This window comes from Chelmon rostratus, chromosome 1, assembly GCF_017976325.1.
Source record: "Chelmon rostratus isolate fCheRos1 chromosome 1, fCheRos1.pri, whole genome shotgun sequence".
NCBI lineage: Eukaryota > Metazoa > Chordata > Actinopteri > Chaetodontiformes > Chaetodontidae > Chelmon > Chelmon rostratus.
The window spans coordinates 441,035-464,748 of NC_055658.1; the positions used below are offsets into that span (position 1 = coordinate 441,035).

The 23,714-nt window shown below is 41.0% G+C and overlaps 1 protein-coding gene across 1 annotated transcript; it reads right to left on the minus strand.

Moving 5' to 3' along the window:
- Positions 1-15,253: 15,253 nt before the first annotated feature.
- lto1 (LTO1 maturation factor of ABCE1) lies at positions 15,254-20,676 on the minus strand. The gene is made up of 5 exons (XM_041935668.1): positions 20,480-20,676; positions 18,829-18,934; positions 17,719-17,789; positions 16,839-16,956; positions 15,254-16,208 (listed from the first exon to the last, which is right to left on the minus strand). The coding sequence occupies exons 1-5, from the start codon at positions 20,536-20,538 to the stop codon at positions 16,137-16,139; spliced, it is 426 nt and encodes a 141-aa protein (XP_041791602.1). The 5' UTR covers positions 20,539-20,676; the 3' UTR covers positions 15,254-16,136.
- Positions 20,677-23,714: the final 3,038 nt, after the last annotated feature.

Consider the following 23,714-nt stretch of genomic DNA (forward strand, 5'->3'; position numbering starts at 1 on the left):
CACATCTGCAGGACAACAAGCCTGAGAATGATTATCTTAACGAGCTCAGTCAAAACAAGGGCATTGTTTGAAAACAATCTCCGTCCAACAAACAGTTAAACTCAGCTTCACCAAGCACTTTGCCAAAAAGGTTGAGACACACACAAGCAGGGCTAACCAACAGCTAAAAAGTGATTAAAAACAAGCACGTCAAAACTGAACAGGAACAGGTAAAAAGTGGGAGAGGTAGAGAGGTAATTATCAGCAGGTGGGGCAGAAGTTACACACGCACACAAACACACACACACACACATTCAGACACACATATACCAGACACATCTCCATGTAGGAGCTGGTTGGGCTGCTTGTGTAGTTCAAGCAGACACACACACACAAACAGACAAAGACACACACATACGCAGTCACACACAATGACAGATACATAAACACACACACACAGACAAATGCATAATGAAAACCCCATCCCCCCGCCCCCTTGTTAACGCCGTTAGCTCTATTAGCTCTGTTAGCACAGTTAGCTCTGTTAGCGTTAGCGCCGTTAGCTCTATTCGCACCGTTAGCTGTTCGCTCCGTTAGTGTTAGCTCTGTTAGCTCCGTTCGCATTAGCTCCATTCATGTTTATTGATTCAGTTCATTAATTCATGTTAACAGAGACATGAAGCAGAGGTGATCAACAGAGACAGACAAGGAGAAAGCCACAGAAACACAGCTGAGAGCAATTCATTAATCAGGGACTGACTACCTCTGATATCTGCTGTTTTCTCACATTGCAGCCTTTTTCAATTGTCCGCTGCTTCGCCATAGTTTCTCCTAGAGACTTCATTCAAACTTTAAAACGTAGATAATTTTGTCGGCTCGAACGCACCCCGTGTCCCTTTCAAAATTTCCCAGGGGGAATTTTCTAGTTTGGGATTCTTATGGTGGGAGAATGGCAGCTTGGAAGCCACACCATCAATCTACAGAATGACGGTCCACTTGTAGCCTTGTCCTGGCTGTGCCAACTTTGGCCTAAAACATCTGGCAGCACAAGGGCAGGGTCAGTTCATTGAAGATGGTGTATGCTTCATTCAAGGAAATTTTAATGTAGACAATGGTCTGGCAAGTGTCCAAAACGAAGATGGAAGCCATCCAACTTATGAAACAATCAAGGGAACTTTGCTGCACTGGCAAGTTAAGACTGTACAAGTTTGTTTCCAATAGTGAGAACGTGATGGCAACCATCCCAGAAGTGGAACGCCTTTAGTTTACTGCAAATGGAAAGAGCTCTTGAAGTAGAGGGGTGCATTACATCTGACTCATTCAAATTCAGAGTGGAAGTAAAACCCAATCCACTTACAAGAAGAGGTGTGCTCTCTACTGTAGCCTCTGTGTATGATCCCTTGGGGTTCATGGCACCCTTTGTCCTATTGAAGAAACAGATACTCCAGCAAATATATGGTCTCTTACTTGTCTGTCTATGTTCAAGGGACATACACACAGAGATGATTGATGACATGACAACTGACGTATTTATCAATGCCTTAAGAACATTTGTCACCATAAGAGGTAATGTTCATCGAGTAAAATGTGCCCAAGGAACCAATTTTGTTGGTGCAAGGAGAGAGTTACTCATGAAAGAAATGGACCAAGAAAGACTCTTGGATGTGTTTTTCTTGTGAATGGGCGGTGTCTGGGAGCGGTAAATACGAATTGTAAGGTGTGTTCTTACTGCCATTCTTGACCAGTCAGCACAAAGGCTCGACAGCACCTCTCTAAGAACATTCCTGTATGAACTTATGGCCGTCATTAACAGCAGACCATTCACTGCTGAACATTTGAATGACCCATCCGAACCTGAACCCTTAACTCCGAACCACATCCTTAGAATGAAGTCCACAATCATTCTGCCCCCCCCTGGACAGCTTGTCAGAGAAGATCTTCAAAAGAGGTGGCAAAGAGTTCAGTATTCGTCTAATGAGTTTTGGACTCATTGAAGGAAAGAATATCTTTTGAACTTACAACCAAGACAAAAGTGGCACAAGAACAGAAGAAACATAAAGGTCAATGACATCGTCCTTCTACAAGATGATCTTGAACCATGCAATGAATGGAAGCTGGCCGTGCCAAAACTAGAATGGTATTCCTTGAAAGCTCTATACATAAGGTTGTTACTTTACTTGAGGCAGACCAAGAATTTAATGTGTTCTGCCTGACGCGTTATGTAAAATGGTTAATAATAGGAAATGTTGAATTGAGAAATTGAAGTCTGTATTTGCATTGTGTTTAGAAAAATTCCACATTAAGGTTTGTTTGATTTGGTGGGATAGTAATTAATGTGTTTACTTTTTTAAAGTCTAATTTCATCGTTGGGAATTCATTTAAGTTGCATTTGTCCTTTAAACATGATTTTATTTAGTGAATGTAATAGTGCTTTTATTTTGAAGACTGAGTTGCCTGTGAGTCTTGTTAACTGTGGAGCAGCGGCACTGGGTAAGCAGTTTGCATGGACAGTTGTACAGTAAAGAAATCCATAAAGATAGAAGGCCATTCCTTTTTTGCATGCAGTCAACGTGGTAGTTGTCTCATTTGTCTTTATTTAACTTTGCACTTTTGTACTTTTCACATGGTGTGCATACTATTTTTCTATGTTAGGTCATAATGATTTTAACTTATTTACTCGGTAATGTTTGTTTAGTTTTCATGGTGGATTTGGAGAGAAATCGTCCAAAAAAAAAATAAAAAACAGTAGCAAAAAAGCTACTTGTGTCTGCCTGTGCTTTCGAAGGAATTATACTTATCTAATCAGCAAGACTAAAGGCAGTAGCTGATAAGGCAGCACTCATGAAGCGCATGGCTGCATTGCTCAAAGAACCACCCTACTGAATCCTTATGCTGATTATTATGTCCCAGAAAAGGATGATAAACATAAAGCCTTGAGTGAATCTCACCCTGGGTGAAGGTTTAACTTCCAGACAAATCATGCAGCTCATCTTGATTCAGGACTTTAAGAGCGATGTTCCTGTGCACTGTACACAATGCCCACTTCAGTGCAAGAGGGTAGCAGCAACTCCTACAAGAAGAGACACTGAGAAAGCTCAGTGTGGTGGCTCAGGCTGTCACCATCTTGACAGTGCCTGACTCCACCAAACTCCTGGCAAATCCAAAAATGGGCAAAAAGGTTCTGCATGGGTGGAGCTGAGGCTGGCCAAATGATGGTTGCTGAAAGGTTCTGGCTGGCTGTCACTCAAACCGGCTATGTCGACAATTATGCATAACTTTAAGCCTTATAATACGGAGCCCCTAAAGTGTCATGAAGAGAAAAAAAAACTATATCTTGCGCACAAAATACTAAATCGAGCACACAAGATACTTAAACGCTGGTCAGGCCGCGGACTTAACAGTCACAAATGCTCTCAATATGCACTGAGCTACCGTCATGCAGATATGTTGTTTGCATACCTAGTTGTCCCTTTCCAGAATGATTTACACAATGATGAGCTCACAATATAATCAAATCAACTTACCAATACTTGAAGTAAGTGTACTTCTTGTAGGTGTAGAACTTCGACGCTTCAGCAACGGAGCCCGGCTGTCTATTGTTGTTGCTACCTGTCTGTATAAATGAACGAGTGCATTAAATCGAGCGCACGTTTTAGAATCTCGTGCCCACGATTTAGTTTTTTTTTCTTCATGACACTCTAGGGGCTCCGAATTATAATAATATAAACAAGTGATTAAACAAAAATTCACCCCTGGTACAGTTGTCATAAATGGAGAAATTAGCTATGAGCCCAAAGTGTTTTTTGTAGCAGATTGCAAGCAGGCTGCACATTTTAATATGGGGGTCTATGGCCATTCACTATCACTTTTGGAGCCAGCCTCAAGGGGCTATTCCAAGACCTATAGTTTTGTTGGCTTCATTTTTCACTTTTAGGATTGAGGATGTTGATTGTTTGCCCCTGTTTTTCTCTCATATTAAATATCTTTGCATCTATGTAATGACAGTGTAAGTCTCCACTGAGACCAAAGCCTGCCAAAGCCATTTCAGATCCTTTAACACAATCTGAACCCCCACATCAGCATCACAACCAATCTATATAAGTAAATAAATTATCTGGTTCATCTACTGTCTACATACCTTTGGTGAATAAACAAATGCCAACCAATTGGCATGTGAGAAGATGCTCAGAGAGGTCCAGCATGGCACTGAGAGACTGCTTTGACACCACCAACTGGACAGTGTTGTGCAGTCCACATGGGGAGGACATCAAACGTCTGACAACCTGCATTATGGACTACATACATTTCTGTGTGGACAGCACTGTGTCTACCAGGAAGGTGCAGTGTTCCCAAACAATAAACCCGGGGTGTCCCCTGAACTGAAAGCCCTATTGAATGAGAAGAAGAGTGTCTGGGGACAGAACTGAGTTAAAGAGGGTGCAGAGGGAGCTGAGGAAGGAGATTAGGAGAGGCAAGGACAACTACAGGATGAAGCTGGAGGAGCGCCTGCAGGGGACCAAGGCCAGAGAGGTTTGGAGGGGCCTAAAAACCATCTCAGGCCACAGTAATGACAGCAGCATGAGCCCTGAACTCACCCCTGAAGGGGAAACAGGAGGGTCTGGAGTAGACTGTCACCTGGCTGCATGGACCATCGACTACCTCCCCAGTGGACCGCAGCATGTAAGGCTTAGTGACTGTGTGCCAGATGTGGTAGTTGACAGCGCGGGGGCTCCGCAGGGTACAGTGCTCTATTCTTTTCTGTTTACCCTCTACACATCGGACTTCAGACACGACACAGACAGCTGCCACCTCCAGAAGTTCCCTGATTATACAGCCATTGTTGGATGTGTATCACAGGCGAATGGATTGGAATACAGGGAAGTCATCACTAACTCTGCACATCAACGCCAGCAGTGATAGACTTCCGCAGGAAGGTGCCACAGATCACATCCAGGATTTGGACATTGAGATTGTGGGGGAGTACAAATACCTGGGTGTCCACCACAACAACAAACCGGACTGGACCACCAACACAGATGCCCGGTACAGGAAGGGCCAAAGTCGTTTCATCTGCTGAGAAGAGTTCCTTTGGAGTGTGTAGGACACTGTTATAAACTCTGTGGTTGCACCTGCAGTCTTTTACGCAGTGGTCTGCTGGGGCTGTGGAAGCTCTTTCATGCCAACAGCTGTCAGAGCGTTCAACTCCAGCATTGCTTAATGTAGCACTGGGTCAATATTCAAACTTTTTCTGCACTAATGTGTGATTTATGGTTACTGTAGCCTGCTAGCACATACACAAAATTCCTTGTGCAATATTACATTTTCATTCTCTTCAAGTACTCAACCTATGCATATATATGTTTATTCTACCATGACACACATATATTTATACTGTGCAATAGAGCACACTCACTGTACTTAATTCTACCTGTAACACCATAAATCCCCTGGCAGAGCATTAATAAAGTGTGTGGAGCTAGAGATGTATGAGATAGAAAGATGTTTATAGTCAGTTTGTGTGTGAACACAGTGATACATTATACAATGCCAATACAATGCAATGCGTTGAATAACCTAATGAAGGACCTGCGGTAGCGTTCCTTCTTACAGACTGGATGCAGCAGTGTGTTGCTGAAGTCAGTTAGGTTTTTGTGGCCTGGATGAGGCACAGATGATGAATTGATGTGAAACTAAGGTGAGCCTCTGCATGAACTCATGATGTCTCAGTATGTTCCTAGGTTGTATTGCTATGGGCATCTGGTGCCTTGGAATGCAAAGATAGTGTGGTATGTATAAGATTTGTGACTGCTGAACCACACTGCAAGATCAAGGATGAGTAACAAGTAAGTCTGGCAAGAATCAGATGTCTGAGTGTGGGTGACAAGGGGGGTGGTTGGATTGATGCAATGGGTGCACCAGACGTAATGCAGTGATTGAAGTGATGCTGTTAGTCAGAGGAAGGCAAATGGGGACATGCTGTGAGTACCGCTATGGGGAAAAGGGACATATTTAATTACACTGGATACATGAAGGTTGGGGGAAGGGGGGGAAGAAGAAACAGGAGGAAATGATGATGATGAGGTTTTGGCTGATGACACCACCATGGACGAGAAGACAGGACAGGAAAGGTAGAAGCAAGAGAAGAGGAAAGGATGCTGGGATGGAGGGATGCTTGTGCTTGGGTAGTTTGTGATGATTGGGGAAAAAAGGAGAGAATGACACAGTTCTGAAGGGAGAGGAAATGTAGTAACCTTTTAAATAAACAAGTACAGTACTTTTCTACCAAAACATACACAGAGCTTCACCAGATTGCCTCTCATTAATGCATTCACATCAATGACTGTGGAGATGCCATGCAAGGCAATGGACTGTCCATTGGGAGCAACTCCTGAGTCAGTGTTACCCTGAGAAATACCATAGAAAGATACAGTTTGTATTGTTTGTCATGTCATACAGTTCTTTGGGCTCCCCCTGGTGGTCACTTCTATGATACACTCACAGTTCGGTTAGGTTTAGTCTCCAAAAACTCATTGGTTAAGTAAGGTAGTTTTTAGTTTTTAGTTTTGGTTTCACACAGCACATTAACCTTAGTTTCCTGGCTAACAGGGACTGTCACTCCACTTTACCCTGATCTCCACCCCTCTCAGGAATTTGTCACGCTTTCTACTACAACAGATGCACAAATCCTCAGTATTTAAATGGGAATGAGACTGGGCTCAGGTGAAATTGTCCTTCATTAGCATAAACACATACACATACACACTGTTTATTTTGACTCAATCCCACACACACCATCTTGCTGCCCCAAAATTATCACTTGAGCACCAAATATGGATTCATTTGCCACTGAAAGTCTGATAGTCCCAAACAAATGCTCCTGTAACATTTGGTAAAACTACAGTAAGTTTTAGGAAATTATTTTACTTACATTTTTTTTCAATGAAAGTATCTATATTGGTGATTTCATGGGATTTAGTGACAATGGAAAATATGGGTTGTCCATTTTTAAAATTAGCTTTGTATTATCATGGTTCATTATTATTATTATAATTATTATCAAAACGATTCAAACCCCGGGGTAAGAATAATATTGTGTTTGTACCAGTTCATTATTTTTCTGCCGCAAAAGCTCAAATTGCTGTGAGCTGCAATGAGCTACAAACATGAAACTTGGCCAAATAACTGGAATTGAGGTGCAAGGGCTTCCCCCCAAAAAATGTCCAATCAGCTAGACAGTGGCATTGTAATTAAGGCCCAAAGTTTCAATTTTGGAATGGCCACATTCCTTAGATTTGTTTTGTTTTGTTTTTGAGTGAGAATAGAACAACACCCAAGCAGCATCAGTGGCACATTTCTATTTTAAATGAGCAAGATCAACCTATTATTCTTCCAAGGGGCAGGGCTTAGCAACAAAATGGCCATAACTTGTGAATGATTTGTTCGATCATCATAAATCCTGGTACATATCTTCAGGCCATGTCTTTTCCAATTTAAGTGTACATGGACTATGGACAAGAATTAATCAAAATCTGAACTGCCATATTGATTGGTGGAAATGGACGTGGCCTGTCATATATTTGGTTATGACTCAAGACGCCTATGATCCGATATGATTAAACTTTGTGGTGAGTGAGACTCAGTGGTGAGACTCAGTTCCACTACATGGTGGAACTTTGCTCTCACTCCTTGTTGAAACAAAATGAATCTAACTGAAATGACTATGCTCAGCTCTGTGTACCCCAAAAGATGGTTGTTGCAGCTTGTGGCATTAATTTTGGTTCATTTACCTTTCTTCTCAAAAGGCCTTGACCTTAATAATAATGATTATTGTTGTAATTGTCTGCCGCAGCTGCTAAAGGAAACAGAAGGGGTAACAAGTAATTATCATATCCAACTGCTTTATTGAGAGTGAAAGTTAAGTCTAAGGCTTGCAACCAGTTCCTTATCCACCCTGTTCATTAATAACGATATTGCAAACAATATACGTATGATCAGAATGTATATTATATTATCCAACTGAATGAAAAAACAAAAATGTCAATAGTTGAACTATGTGTGTTCACACAGACTGCACCATGTGTATCTGCTGTTCTCCATGGAGGCTCCTCCTCCTCCTCGTGGAGCTCTTGGTGTGCTTGTGGTGAAATCCGATGCCACCATCTCATTCAGAAGGCTCTCCTGCTGCCGGACCACTGCATTTGTCACCACTGCTTTTCATGTCACAACTCACCACCTGCTCCCCACATTCCTCTACATTTTCTCAAAGACCTCAGTCCCTCCTCCTCTCCCTCCTCATCTTTCTCCTCTCCTCCTGCACCTCCTTTTCTCCCTCCTCTGATTATTATTCCTCTAACTCCTTACCCTTTCTCCTCCTCTTTACCTCAACAAAAAATTGATTCATTCCTTTTCTTTTTTTGTTGGATTCTTTATTTGATAATTGCTCATTCTATCCTGCCTTTGGTTTTTTAACTTTAAGAGAGAACAAGTCGTGCTAAAACACTCATCTAAATGCAGTCTCTCTTATTTGGCCCCTGTCACCCCTTCTCCTCCTCCTCCCCCCTTACTCTTTTCTCTGTGCGCCCTCAGAAGCTGCCGACTAGAAGACAGCATTCACCTGCTGACTAACACTGCATAAACCAGCTGCTACTGTACCCCACCACACACACACACACAAATCTATTGGGCTATTGTTAGTGTGTTTGGACATGGAATAGAAAGCAGTCTGGCTGACAAAGGCTGAAAAAGTCCTCTCTGGTGCCTCCTGATGCTTTTGTTGTTTTGTTGCTGCGTGTGTGGACCGAGCAGCAGCATGTATACACTCTGTACATACATGACTCAAAGCAGAGGTTGGTGACCTGGTGTTATCCAGACAGAGGGAGAGGAGTTTAACATTAACCAATGGCGTCCTTTAATCGAGTTGCAAACATTTTTAACGTCAGTGCGAACAAGCGTTCCTATCTTGACACCACATCAGGCGCTGTGCATCCTGCAATCACTGAATTTACGACACTCTGGCAGGACACTGTCTGCTGGTGCTTCTTTCCAATTAGAACACCTTGATGGTTAGTTGGGTGCCATTATTACATCCATGCTGATATATATAATACTCAATTCTGATTGGTCAAGCCGCAAAATTCAGGGGTGTTTATTTCTCGATAAAGGACCGCCTGCTCAGGAATTCCCAACAGTCATAGGCTAAAGGGGCAATCCCTTAATGTACAATGCTCAACAACAAATTGCCAGCTGATTTGCGCGGCAAAATATGGAGCATTTTCCGGACATTGACAATTAATTAATTGTTTGGAGAGGACAAAACACTTGATGTGTTGCTGGAGAATGACATGTCCCCAGCGAAGAAAAGTAAAGAACTGTCACGGATCAGGTTCAGAGGTCCAAACGCGGACAAAGACACAGCAGACAGAAGCGTCCAAATGAAAATATTTATAATCAAAATGCTAACACAGGGAGTAGTGGTCAAAACTACAAAACAAAGCTACCTGTGCTCACTAGCAACTAGGCGAAAAACTACCAGAAAACAAAACTAAAACGGAGAACTGAACAGATTAACAAGGCTAATAAACTGAAGATCCTATAAAGGCTGAACTGAAACAATCTGCAACAGATCAGAGCTTACTGACAGACAGAAATGGGAAAGGAGAGGGAGTACACCCAGGGCTGGGTGGCGTGGCAGTGTGGCTGCTGCTGGCTTGTAGTTGAAGGTGAATGAAGGCAGTTTCCAGGCAGGTCAACCAGAGGCAGATGAGTGTGGCAGGAGGGATCTTCAGGTGGCAGAGAGGGTTGGAACTAGGCAGAGAGAAAACAGGGTTACAAAACAGAATTTTCAGAACTCGAGTCAAAATTACCAACAGAGCCAGGGTGCACTGACTGGAGGTCGTTTACAGACTGGCGTCGAGTAGTGGTCTGCTGGAATCTTTATACAGGCTGGAGAATGCTTCAATTGAGGTGACCACTCCCCGCTGGGCTGGAAACAATCTGGTGATTGGGATGAGCTGCACCTGCCCTCCACCAGCGTGGCAGTCATGCTCACACTGCCAGGGAAAGAAGGGAGGGAGAGGTATTGCCACTAGATGTTGCCAGAGGTGGAGGGCATGACAAGAACAACGCTGAACCGACAGGTGAAGTAATATTAAGGCACAAGTGACTTGAGGACACAGAGATTGACCAGGTTGATGCGGACGGACATGAAAAAAACACAAAGAAAAAATAAGTTATCCTGCCTGTGTACAGTGACAGGCAGTTGCTATGCAACGTACGCATTTACTTTCAAAGCCGCTGGGCAGTGAGAGCAGCGACGGGCTTCTATGTCATCCTGTTGGGGTTTATTTCTCCATAGTAACCTGCTCACTATACATTATCCCTTATATATAAATATATATACACTCACAGGCCACTTTATTAGGTACACCCTTTTGCCTTCAGAACTGCCTTAATCCTTCTTGGCATAGATTCAACAAGGTACTGGAAACATTCCTCAGAGAGTTTGGTCCATATTGACATGATAGCATCACGCAGTTGCTGCAGCTCCCGTTCCACCACATCCCAAAGGTGCTCTATTGGATTGATATCTGGTGACTGTGGGGGCCATTTGAGTACAGTGAACTCACTGTCATGTTCAAGAAACCAATCTGAGATGATTCAAGCTTTATGACATGGTGTGTTATCCTGCTGGAAGTCCAATTTTGGTGAGCCTGTGCGAATTGTAGCCTCAGTTTCCTCTTCTTAGCTGACAGGAGTATCACATGGTGTGGTCTTCTGCTGCTGTAGCCCATTTGCCTCAAGGTTCAACGTGTTGTGCGTTCAGAGATGCTCTTCTGCATACCACAGTTGTAACGAGTGGTTATTTGAGTTACTGTTGCCTTTCTATCAGCTCAAACCAGTCTGGCCATTCTCCTTGTTTTGAAATTGAAACGGGCTGGACTCTCCTCTCGGTTGCTCATTAATTTCTACAGGGCCACAATTGAAAGCATCCTCTGCCTTAGTGTGACAGTGTGGTATGGCAGCTGCACGGCACAGGAGAGGAAACAACTGGCACGGGTGGTTAAGACTGCACAGGGCATCGTGGGCTGCCCCCTTCCTGACCTAGACTCTATATATGAAGGCCGGGTCAGGAAGAGGGCAAGATCCATCGCCACGGACCCCAGCCATCCGGGCCACAGACTGTTTGTACCGCTTCCATCAGGAAAGCGTACAGGAACATCCGCACCACCACTAACAGACTGAGGGACAGCTTCTTCCCCAGAGCTGTTAGAGCTATCACCCCCAGCAGCCCCTCACTGCAGTGAGAGACTGTGAGAACTGTGAACACTGCACACTGCACTTTACACCTACACCTCTACCTCCACCTGCACCTTCTGTGTACTCAACTTTTAGGTACACACATACACTTAATTAAGTTATATTCTTTTTTACTATATTGGCACATTCCATTGGTATATTTTATTGTCCACTGGTATATTTTATTCTGTCGGTACATTTCACTGTGTATATTTTATTCTGCTTATATATTTTATTCTGTTTGCACATTTCATTTCCATATTTTATTGTTTATTGTTTATTATAGTATTGTGTATATTTTATTCTGCTTATATATTTTATTGCCTTAGTATATTTTCATTCTGTTATATTTTTAATTGCTTTTACAAATATTTTTACTGCATGTTTATCTAATTTTATTGTAGTTATCTTAATTTTTTTCTTTCTAGTCTTCTTATCTTTCTTACTATCTGTTCCTTACATGGGGGTTGCAATGAAAATTTCATTGACATGTTCAATGACAATAAAGACTCTTGAATCTTGAATCTCTGACCTCTGCCATCAACAAGGCATTTTCACCCACAGAACTGCCGCTCACTAGATATTTCCTCTTTTTCGAATCATTCTCTGTAAACCCTAGAGATGGTTGTGCGTGAAAATCCCAGTAGATCAGCAGTTTCTGAAATACTCAGACCAGCCCGTCTGGCACCAACAACCATGCCAGTCACTTAAATCACCTTTCTTCCCCATTTTGATGCTCGGGTTGAACTGCAGCAGATTGTCTTAACCATGTCCACATGCCTAAATGCATTGAGTTGCTGCCATGTGATATATATCACACACACACACACACACACACACACACACACTATATTGCCAAAAGTATTCCCTCACCAAACTCATAGTGCCAGTGAAAGGAACTGTGAATGTTTCAGCATATCAAGTGATTTTGCACAATTCCATGCTCCCAACTTTGTGGCAAGTTTTGGGATGGCCCCTTCCTGTTCCAACATGACTGTGCACCAGTGTACAAAGCAAGGTCAATAAAGCGGACATGGATGAGAGAGTTTGGTCTGGATGAACTTGAATGGCCTGCAGAGTCCTGACCTCAATCCTATAGAACACCTTTGGGATGAATTAGAGCGGAGACTGAGAGCCAGGCCTTCTCGTCCAACATCAGTGTGTGTCACAAAAGTGCTTCTGGAAGAATGGACAAACATCCCTATAAACACACTCCTAAACCTTGTGGAAAGATTTCCCAGAAGAGTTGAAGCTCTTATAGCTGCAAAGGGTGGACCAACGTCATATTAAACCCTATGGATTAAGAATGGGATGTCACAAGTTCATAGTTCATATGCGAGTATAGGCAGGTGAGCCAATACTTTTGGCAATATAGTATGTGTGTGTGTGTATAAGAACAATATTCATCATTACTGTTATACCCTATTTATAGATTATTTACAACAGTGTCTGAGAGGAAATTTTTCACCCATCAAGTCAGCATATCAGCCATTTCTTTCCAATAAAATCTAAAAGACTGCTTTAAGGTATTTGTTATCACTGAACAAAACTCACCTCAACTTTAATAGATATGTGTGGGTGAGAGATAAAGAAACGAGGTTGCGATTATGGTGTAATCACCAAGTGACAGCACCATTCTCTAGTGACATGCAATTTCTATAGCTTGTAGAATATCCTCCTTCTTTTATCTGAGTACATTAGCGGTATCTGGGGATTTCTATCACTCAGACTACATTGAGTTATCATTGTATTATGATAAAAAAAATTACATGACAGCAAAACTAACAACAAACTGATTCTTCCAGCAAATACTGTCTGTGGAACCACAGTCTGTTGTAGGTTATGCCTTTGTGCCACAGACCACCATTGTTGTCCAAAAGGCAGGCACAAAACACAAACATAAAAAGCTAAAACACTGCTGCATCAGGTGAAATACTGCTTCAATGTGACTGATTTGAACTGTGTCACAAAAATACCTCTAATGACATGGTGTGAAAAAAAATATTCTAAATGAATGCCAACCTTCATAACACGTTTCTCCACTTAAGGGAGGCTCAATACTCTTGCCTCTTTCAAACATAAGTGACATGATTTGTGACTTTCACCTCTTGTTGGAAAGTTTTTGGCTTGTGATATTTGCATGATCATTGCCGTGCCCTTCCCAATACTGCCACATTAACCTATAGATGAAGTCTATCCCTTATTGCAACAAGGACTGCAAATGACAGCTATTTTCTCAATTAATCAGTTAATGGTTTGGTCCACAAAATATCACAATAAAAAAATTCCTGTCTCAGTTTCCAAAACTCTAAGTTGTCAGATTCAAAGTGCTTCCTTCCAAAAGATATGTAGTAGTTAAATATCATTTAAGATAAATAAAATCAGCCAATATTCAAATATGAGAAGCTGGACACAGTGAATGTTTGGAACTTTTGCTTAGAACTGACTCACGTGATTAATCAGTTATCAAAATAGTTGCTGATAAATTCTGTACCCATCAATTAATTGTTGTGATAAGTAATAAAATGTTAGAGCTGAAGACCTACACTCCCCTCCAAAAGCATTGGAACAGCAAGGCCAATTCCTTTGTTTTGCTGTGGACTGAACACATTTGGGTTTGACATCAGAAGATAAATATGAGACAAGAGATCAACATTTTAGCTTTTATTTACAGGTATTTACATCTGGATCTGATGCCCGACTTAGAAGACAGCACCTTTTGTTTGAACCCACCCATTTTTCATGTGAGCAAAAGTATTGGAACATGTGACTGACAGATGTGTTTTGTTGCCCTGGTGTGTCCTATTACATTGATTATTCAAACAATAAATAATGCTGAATGTCTATGATCAGCTTCAGATTTGTGTTTTGCCTGTGCAGACTGCATTTTAGTTAGAGGTATAACCAACATGAAAACCAGAGAGCTGTCTATCAGTGAAAAACAAGCAATTCTGAAGCTGAGAGGAGATGGAAAATCAATCAGAGCCATTGCACAAACATTGACCATAGCCAGTACAACCATTTGGAATGTCCTAAAAAAGATAAAAAAAAAACAAAACAAAACAAAACAACAACAACACACTGGTGTACTAAGTAACAGACGTCTAACGGGTAGAAAACAGCAGCAGTTGTCAACAGAAACATTGTGAGAGCTGTAAAGAAAGACCCTAAAACAACTGTTACTGACATCAGCAACAACCTCCAGAGGGCAGGACTGAAGGTATCACAATCTACTGTTTGCAGAAGACTTCAGGAACAAAAGTACAGAGGCTACACCAGAAGAGGCAAACCACTCATTAGCAAGAAGAAAAGGAAGGCCAGGCTGGAATTTTCCAGAAAGAACAGAGATGAGCCTCAAAAATTCTGGGACAAAGTTTTATGGACTGATGAGACAAAGATTAACCTTTACCAAAGTGATGGAAAGGCTAAAGTTTGGAGAAAGAGAGGATCTACTCATGATGCCAAACATACAAGCTCATCTGTGAAACACAGTGGAGGTTATGTCATAGCTTGGGCATGTAACACATGATGGCAGCAACAAAATTAACTCAGAAGCAAAGGATTTGCAACTAAACATTAAGTCTTAATCACTTTAACCTATTTTAAGTCTCTGTTCTAGTACTTTTGCCCACCTATAAATTTGGCATTCTGTTACAAATAATGCTTCACAAATAATCTTCAAAGTTGTGTATCAGATCCAGATGTAAATACGTGTAAACAGGCTGAAATGTTGATCTCTTGTCTCATATTCATGTTTTGATGTCAAACCCAAATGTTTTCAGTCTAAAGGAAAAATAAAGGAATTGGCCTCACTGTTCCAATATTTTTCGAGGGGAGTGTACATATGTCAGGTGTAAAACCAGAGTAAATGTGTACCTGCACGCTGCCATGTTGTGATGGTTTGGCTTTTCTCTCCATCACTATTCAAATCCTTTACTTAAGTTACTTAACAAAACAATAAAGAAAAAAAAGCGTAAAATTCATGCTGACAAATTTCTACTTTATTAAATACAGTAGTTATCAGTTAAATAAGAAAGCTTTACATTTTTTGTGTTCCTCCAAAGTGTAAAAATATGCTGATTAAAGTGTCAGAAACTTTTTTTGCTATTTTTTTGAAGCTGGTAGAGGCAGATTTCACTTCAATTTATTGGGTACCCCTAGCTACAACTAAGGCTGTCTAATACAACAGTTCTGTAATAAATCGGTTTTCATAAAGGCTATAATATTCAGCTTGTGTTTTAAAGAGTGGATTCCATGGTAGGCTAACTTTGTAGCTGTGGTACTGTTGAGTTGTATTGTGCTATACAGAAAGGTGTTCTTTTGTCCACCCCACTGGCATTTCAATGTTGACATTATACACTAAGTGTTCACTGTTAATCTATAACAATGCATCATATTTTCTAAACTCTTCAAATGTTTTGTAAAATCTTTTTTTCTGAAAGCTAAAATACACATCAGATGAATGTTGTGAAGAGAAGAACACAATAGAGTGGCGTACAGAGTAGTACAGAGTGAAAATTACACGAGCAATGTACTTACTTTCCACCACTAACTGAGAAGCAAGAGTTTCTTCAGTTACTCTGTCACTGTAGTTTAGTCAAATTCCCAAAGAATCAAGACACCAATAAGCAAATCATGTTCCAAGATTTGACTTTTGTGTCTTTTGCTGTAGTTACTACATGTTAGACCTTCCCACCAGAATGTGACGGCAAAGACCACAGTCAAACTGACAGTTCGTATTTCGTACTCCAAACCCTTTGATGAATCCAGTGCAGACAATCACTTGATGCCACCTGTGAGACTGACATCAGCTGCACAGGACACGAAGGTCAGCCCAGCTTCTCCACATGATCAGGAGAGATTCAGAAAGAAGTCCCTTCAGAAGTTTTGATGTAATCGTTGAAGTCAGTTGGGACACTCAGCATAGCGCAGACCTGGACAATACCAGAAGTTAGCTAGCATGCAATAACTGCTTTGCTAATGCAGATGGTTACATGTAATTCGCAGTAGGATAAGCATACCAGACATTCACATTACAGTGTCTATACAGGCTGCATAGTGCAAGCGCGCGCACACACACACGCACGCACGCACGCACGCACGCACGCACGCACGCACGCACACACAGGACAATAGAAAATTTTATTGGTAAGGATACATCCAACATATTTAGTATATTTTTTGTATCTGGCATTGACTCCTGTGTACTTGCGTTGGTTTAAATGTTTTCATGGTTCCAATGACAGATTACTGTCCACTGAGAAACCTGTTATACTTATACTGGGCAATGTATACAGGTAGGTAGTACATATTTGCAGATATTTGTAATACATTTTGTACTAATTTTAACAAACTATATCACGGCTACTCACTCATTAAGATGTGGCTTAGGTTACAGAACCAGAGTATTAATGTAGCACAATAGAGTGTGTTTGACATCTGACATGCCTGGACCACAGTGGGTTACAGGAAACAAAGGATCAACAGCTGGTAGTGATTCATTACAAACTTAAACTGACCCCTGGACATCCTTTACTATTACAAACTTAAAGTAAAACGAGTACCTGTCTGAATTTGGCACGCAGTTTCTCCATGTCCTCCTGCAGCTTTGCAGACTGCGGATCATCATGAGGAGAGTTTTGGATCAAACCCAGAAGAGAACCCAGTGCTTTCATACGCTTTCTAACAGTATAGATACACACAGACACAAAATGATCAGACAGGACACTCACTGTGGCTTTGAAGTAAGTCACTGGATTTTCCACAAGCAAGTCACTACCATAATCAGTAAATGTTCTCTGAATATGGATCCTCTACAAAGGTACACAGCCTCTGGGTGCAGCTGGACCCAAAAAGCTGGATGCAGCATACGAAACTCCCCTTTATCCACCCTGGCCACATCTGGAAAACAGCTTCTCAAAACTCTCAGATAGCACATTGTTCTTTGTAGTTGGATAACTGAGTTAGCTTGATTTGATTGTTGATGATTGGACACAAGTTGGGATTTTTCTTTTCTTCGAAGTTGGATTGAAATGTGTCTGTAACAAATCCACAAGCCCAAATCTGCAGGCTTATTCACAGTTAGCTGGTGATGACCAAGAGTTTTGAGGGTGACCCATTTTTTTAGAAACAAATTACTCTGTATCTACTACTTACTATATTGCTACTTACTATAGGGATGATGATTGTTTTTGATGAGAAGGTAGAAGAAGAGTGCACTGTCATTCAAAAAAACTACATCCAATATTGATAAGTCAGTCAACTGTCTGTGGGGCCCAGACAGGGGTCTCTGCCTATTGCTTTTAGAAATGTTAGAATTAAATAATTTGCATGATGAATGTAGTAGTATGTTATAAGATGTACATGAAAAACAATGAATGTCCCCCAGCATAGTGTTTAGGCTAAATTGGAAGAAGATAATGACCTTGTTTGAGGAGACCATACCTTGATTTGAGATCTGTATTATGTCGGAGGAGACATTTCCACGTGATGGCAAACCCATAATAGAAGGAAATCTGTAGATTAGAGACCAAGAGACAGGAAAAAAAACCTGAGGCTGGAGGAATTTAAAGCAACACATTTGCTACTGGCAAATGAGACAGTTGGTAGGAGAGGGTGATTCTGAAAATGGATGGGAGAGATAATACAAATACAATCACTGGTAGAGTATGTTTCTGCATGCTTATGCTTGGCAGATATATCATGCCAGATCATGTTAGCTTTCCCTCCTTGTGATAGACTTAAATCTGTGAGACAAATTTTACAAAAAGCACAACATTGACGTTGCTCTTCATTAAGTCCGGGCAAGACTCCTACCATTTGGTGGGATATTTGTACAAACTTTTTGCCTTTTTGGCAGGTACTCCATTCCTCTCACATTCATCCTTCATCTTCATCTTCTTCTTGTTTTATTGGTGGGTGCCTTTTGAGTGCATGAGTGCAGAGCCCTGCGCGGGACTGTTTCTTAATCCTGCTCCTGCCCGCTCCCACTGAATTTCTGACCATTACTGCCCGCGACGTGTGTTACACTCCTGCCTGCACCAGCAAAACTCTGAGAATTTATGCCCGCACAATAATAGAAATGAATTGATTTTGTGTCTTCTCCTGTCCCGCAGGAGAAAACACGTCATTTTATAGGTTATTAATAGATGCTCATGGGGATGTTTGATTCGTTTCCCTGGGCTGCGTGTCTTTGACACACTGGTAGAGACCTTGTTTTAGCTTTTTTTTCGATTTCAGTTGTTGACTCCATCATCCTGTCACTCCCACAGTGTTTTTTTTTAGCCGCCCGCTCCCGCCCGCAGCAAAAGTCAAACTGCCCGCTCCCGTGAGATTTGTGTCGACGGGACCCAATCCCAATGCAGCCCTCTACTACATACGGGAGAGGGAGAATATAAGGGAAAATATTGAAATAGGAGGACAGCGGGACAGAAGGGTAAAATATAAGAGAATCCTGGGAAAAACAGGAGGGTTTACAGGTCTAGATGTCAGTCATGTTCTGTGCAGGTCAAGTTAAGGCACTTAACTACAGTCACATTCACAGTGCTGACTCACCTCAGTGGATAGCTTTGCCCCATGAGAGGCTCCATGCCTGCGGCCACCCTGCAGTCCTCGGTAGGTCCCTTTCTCAAATCCCTCCCGGTAGCCCTCCCCTCGGAACCTAAAAAACAATCAAACCCTCAGTCACTGGTTGTTGCTCGACTCAAACTTTATTTTTTTTTTTTTCACATGCTGGATTTTCACATGCTTGGCAAGAAGAATAAAAACTGCCTCAAGTTTGTGAAGATCAACTTCACTTGTCATTAGTGTTGATACCGCTTGTTGAACACAGGCTTTGTTTGTTTATAAGCAACATTTAGTCAACACCTCTTTCACTATATTGTGGGAAATTGTCTAAAGGTAATTATAGTCAAGTATAGCTGCTATTTTGTCTGTAAGGTTTCTCATTCATTCAGGTCATGGTACTTCTAAGTGCTTTATGGAGGCAATTGGACTTGTTCTAGAAGACAAAACGTCAAGCTTGCCCAGTTGCTTAGTAAGTGCTGTTTTGTGTTTTGGGTGTATGATAAACTAAGAAACTACTCCCAGTGATTCAGCAGGGGCTTTAATGTTACCAGGTAACTTCAACATGTGTCCTGGTGTTTCAGTTTAACGAGTGACCCTGTTCACTGGTGACTTTCAACGGAATGTGTGTGTTATTGTTCTTGTTCAGACGGCTGTTTAGACAATACGTAGCTGTTCACGTGAATGTTGCTTTATTTAGTTTTTCATTACAATGTCAAAACATATCTGATTCGTCTTTTGAGTTTTGTTTGAGGAAATGTGTCACATAATAACACTCATTCCCATTTTGAACGTGTCGTGTTGTTGCAGATTATGTTGGAAAAATGTATATCTATCTCTAATACATTTTCAAAATACACCTATTCTTGGGGCCTGTTTGCGTAAACATGTCAATATTCAGCCCTTTTAAACATAAAAAAAAAGCCCCAGTACAGATAAAAAATAAATGCGTGATTTGATTTCTTAACATTCTGGCAAATAAATGTATTCCATTGTGCCATTATCACCACATTGTTATGTTGTGGGTGCAGCACAAAACAACTCAACTCAAACAACTCACAACTCAAGCAGCAAAGTTTTATTTCTAAAATAAATTATCTATTTAAATTATAGCCTTAATGCTATGAAGGGCACTTAAAACACATTACATATCAGCTAGATATATTTTAAATGAGTATTAATATTAATTTGTGAGACAAGATTTTATTTAATCAGATATAGAAAACATACACTATATGGCCAGGGCCATGAAAACCGAAACATGACACCCATATCTGTCACAGGTGCGCGTGACCTCCTCCTGTTATTCAGGGATGGCTGGGTCGAACGCTGTGCATATATATGTGTGTGTATGTATGTATGTATGTATATGTGATAATAATGGCGCACTGAACAGTTTTCCGACTTTCAGTTATTTTCCCACAATGGTATGAGATCGAATTCCATAAATCCCGTGCATTAAGCAACGTTCAAAACGAGTGTCAGTATGTAATAGCTTTCCTCAAACAAAAAAGACGAATCAGGACAGCTACGCCCTGTTTTCTGACAGCTATAGTAACTCCGACAATCACAGACCGTTAACAGCCTCACTCCACAACCCAAACACTGTTCAACAACAACATTCCCCTGCAGGAAACCTTACCTTTCTTCCGCCATTATTATACTGTCAAATAGATCTTCATTTCCAGACCTACCTGCCATCTCCACCTAACTTACAAGCTTATTCTGCTACTGCTCACGGACTTTTCACAGCCGTGTGTTTAGTTAGTTACCTTAATTCACTAAAGACGTACACTATACGCTGCTGTCGCTAACCGCTGCTAACACCTCACTCTTCGGTCTCCATCGGTTTCCACCAGCCTGCTCTGCTTCCTTCATCATTACTGAAATGCTGCCCCCTCGGAGTCTGGAGGTGAACAGTCACCGTTTCTGTGTACGGTTCAATCATAGAGTACTGTACGCCACCCTCCAGTCAATGGAAGACAAGAATAACTCAATCAAACAAAAACCAAAGAGGCAGAGGTAAACAAAAAATGAAAAGAACACAGTACAGCAACCAGAAAAATAGCAACATTTGTCAGCTCTATGAAGTCTCAAGCTTTGAATTTTCTTTTTCGAAATTAACAGTGCTAAATCTTACAGGATACTTGAAATTATGTCATCATCAAAGGCAGGACAAACTAATATATAATAATGTCTACGTGGTCTAGGGTCTGACCCATGTCCACAGAAAAACCCCATGAGTCTACCACAAAGTAGTGCCAGCACCCCAGACAGTATGCCCTGCCAGATGACAGGAGGCTGTTCATCAACGGAAATGTTCATGAAATAGAGGCAATACATAGTTCTACAAAAACAATTTAAAATTGAGGAAGAATGCAAAAAACAGATCAACCTTCTAGCAGCCTTCCACTTCCACTTAACACCCACTTCAGAATATTATTTACAAAAGAACAGCTTTCCTTCCACATGATGCATAATTTGGAATTTGCTGTGTTTCTGGTGTACTGACACACAGATAATCCACACCTTAACGAAAATAAACTGTAAATATCATAGTATTATTTAATTAAAAAAATACTCTTTTTCTTTTCTCTGTTTGAATGTAGTGAAATCCATGCATCTGCACATAGTCTCTGTGTCTGTCTGTCTGTCTATATATATATATATATATATATATATAATATACACGCACACATTCACACACACATTCCAAATAAATAAAAATAAATAGGTCTGAAATTGATATCATTTTCTAAATAGTTGCAGATAATTTTTCTGTCTATACAGTAATTTTTTAGCCCTAGAAAGAAGTCACAGTCAACAGTCTCTCTGTGAAAAGTTGAAAAAAGTTTGCTCGAAAGCAGCAGGACTATCCAGATCTTGCATTGCAAAATAGTGCAGGTACTTTGGAATTTGTTGAACAGCAGTCTTTTAGCTGAAATGTGTCATTCTGACAGCAGATGGCGCAAGTGGAAAGAAGAAAGGAGGTTTCTCCAGCTGGGTCTGAATCTGCTGAGATAACCTGTCTGCAGACTTCTACCCCTTGAAAAGAAAGCTAAAGGCAAACATGAGCAGCTTTGGATGTTTATCACTGGTGGTGAAAACAAATAGTTCTAAATCTAGTGCTGATTTATATTGATACTACCAGGAAAGAGGATGTGCTATGTCACTGAACCCCCCATGTACACCTGTTTTCCCGCTAACAGCTGTGAAAACACAGCTGGAGGTTTTAGATTTGGGCTCATCAGCAACATTAACACAGATTAATGATTTAGTTATACAAACAGTTCTCTGAGGCAAAGTCTCACTGGTCTGTGAGGGTGGGGACACTCGACTGAGGAGCAGTGAAAAAAGTAAGGAGATAGTTACCTGTCTGGAACATATGGTCATTTTTGGTCATTTTTGTTGAATTGTCCTCTAATAACCCTCCAAAGTCATGAATGACAAAACCAATAAAATTAGATTTTTTAGTACTATTTTTAACCTATTAGGTGGCCTTGGGGCAAATATGGTTGTTAACCTGAACTGATAAGGACCTTAATGCAGCTCTTGCAGTTTAACCTGATATTAAGGCAGACAGGCTTTTTGTTGATTTTATCCTTACAGTGTGCACATTCTTATATAAACTTGAGTGTAGTCAAATTATCACAACCCCAACTGTGGATGAGGATGCGAGGAGCTCTATAAGTGCTCCACAGCTAGTCCCTGGGCACCCTAATGGGTAAATCTAGCCCTGTTGGGAGCTTCGTAGGCCCTTTTCATGTTAGACATTTTGATATTGGAAGTAAAAAAAAGCACAGGTCTAAATAATAAAAGTAATGATGGCTGAATTCAACTGAACTGTGTGACAACGCATTTGTAACTTGATAAAATGTAACACATTTTCACTTGATTATGTAAAAACACTTACATGCAGTAAAAATCTGGCACAGTTTGTAATCTATAAAAAATATAATACTAATATGTCTTGAAATACCATTTCTCTAAAGTGGACCATACCATTTCTTAACCTTGACGTTATCTGAATGTCTTATTTGCCAGCCTCAATGCCATTGCACTGGTGTCCTCATTTTAAGTCGATGCTTGTGGGCATTGCAAGCCAATGGAAACACTGCAGGTTAACAGATGAGAGCAGATATATGTGATGTATGTTTCCTGGAATAACCATTTCAGTTCAATTCAATTTTATTTATATAGCACCAAGATAGTATACATACATAAGACAACACTATGGGTCTAATAATAACTGAAGAATGACTAATAGTAATAGCAGTTGCAGTGAATGTCAGACAGAGCCATGGCAGGAGACATAACTATAATCTACAATCCAGATTCAACAACTATCTATGATACTGTACAAGACGAGAAAGTATAAAGACTCCAGGGAAGAAGCTGGTAACGTGCCTTGGTAGGACATGAATGCATACAGACGGAGGGGGAGAGAAGAACAGATTAGATGAGATGTATAGATTTAGATTTATTTTTTTCCTTTGCAAGAAAAATTGCTTCCACCTTCTGCGCAGCCTCAAGAATGCACAAGTACATCAAACTGGACAGAATACACCAAAACTCAACAGATACATACATGGATCCAACAACATACACCCACCACCAGCACATTCTCAAACTTGGGAGGCCAATGATCTTGCCAGCCTTGTGTGTAATTTGTGTGAGTCTGTATCATTGGAAGTCCCCCGACAGTCTATTTCTATAGCAACATAACTAGCCTTCAATCCTGATCCAGCCTTAACTGTAAGCTTATCCAAAAGTAAAGCCTAGTCTTAAACGTAGAGAGGGTGTCTGCCTCCCAGACAAAGACTTGATGATGGTTCCACAGGAGAGGAGCTTGACAGCTAAAGGCTCTGGCTCCCATT

Coding starts and splice junctions, on each gene's coding strand:
- lto1 (XM_041935668.1), bottom strand. CDS start 20,538: ATGGCAGGTAGGTCTGGAAATGAAGATCTATTTGACAGTATAATAATG. Junction 18,935..20,479: donor ATAATAATGGCGGAAGAAAG/GTAAGGTTTCCT, acceptor ATTGTTTTTTAG/GTTCCGAGGGGAGGGCTACC. Junction 16,957..17,718: donor AATACAGATCTCAAATCAAG/GTATGGTCTCCT, acceptor CTATACTGTTAG/AAAGCGTATGAAAGCACTGG.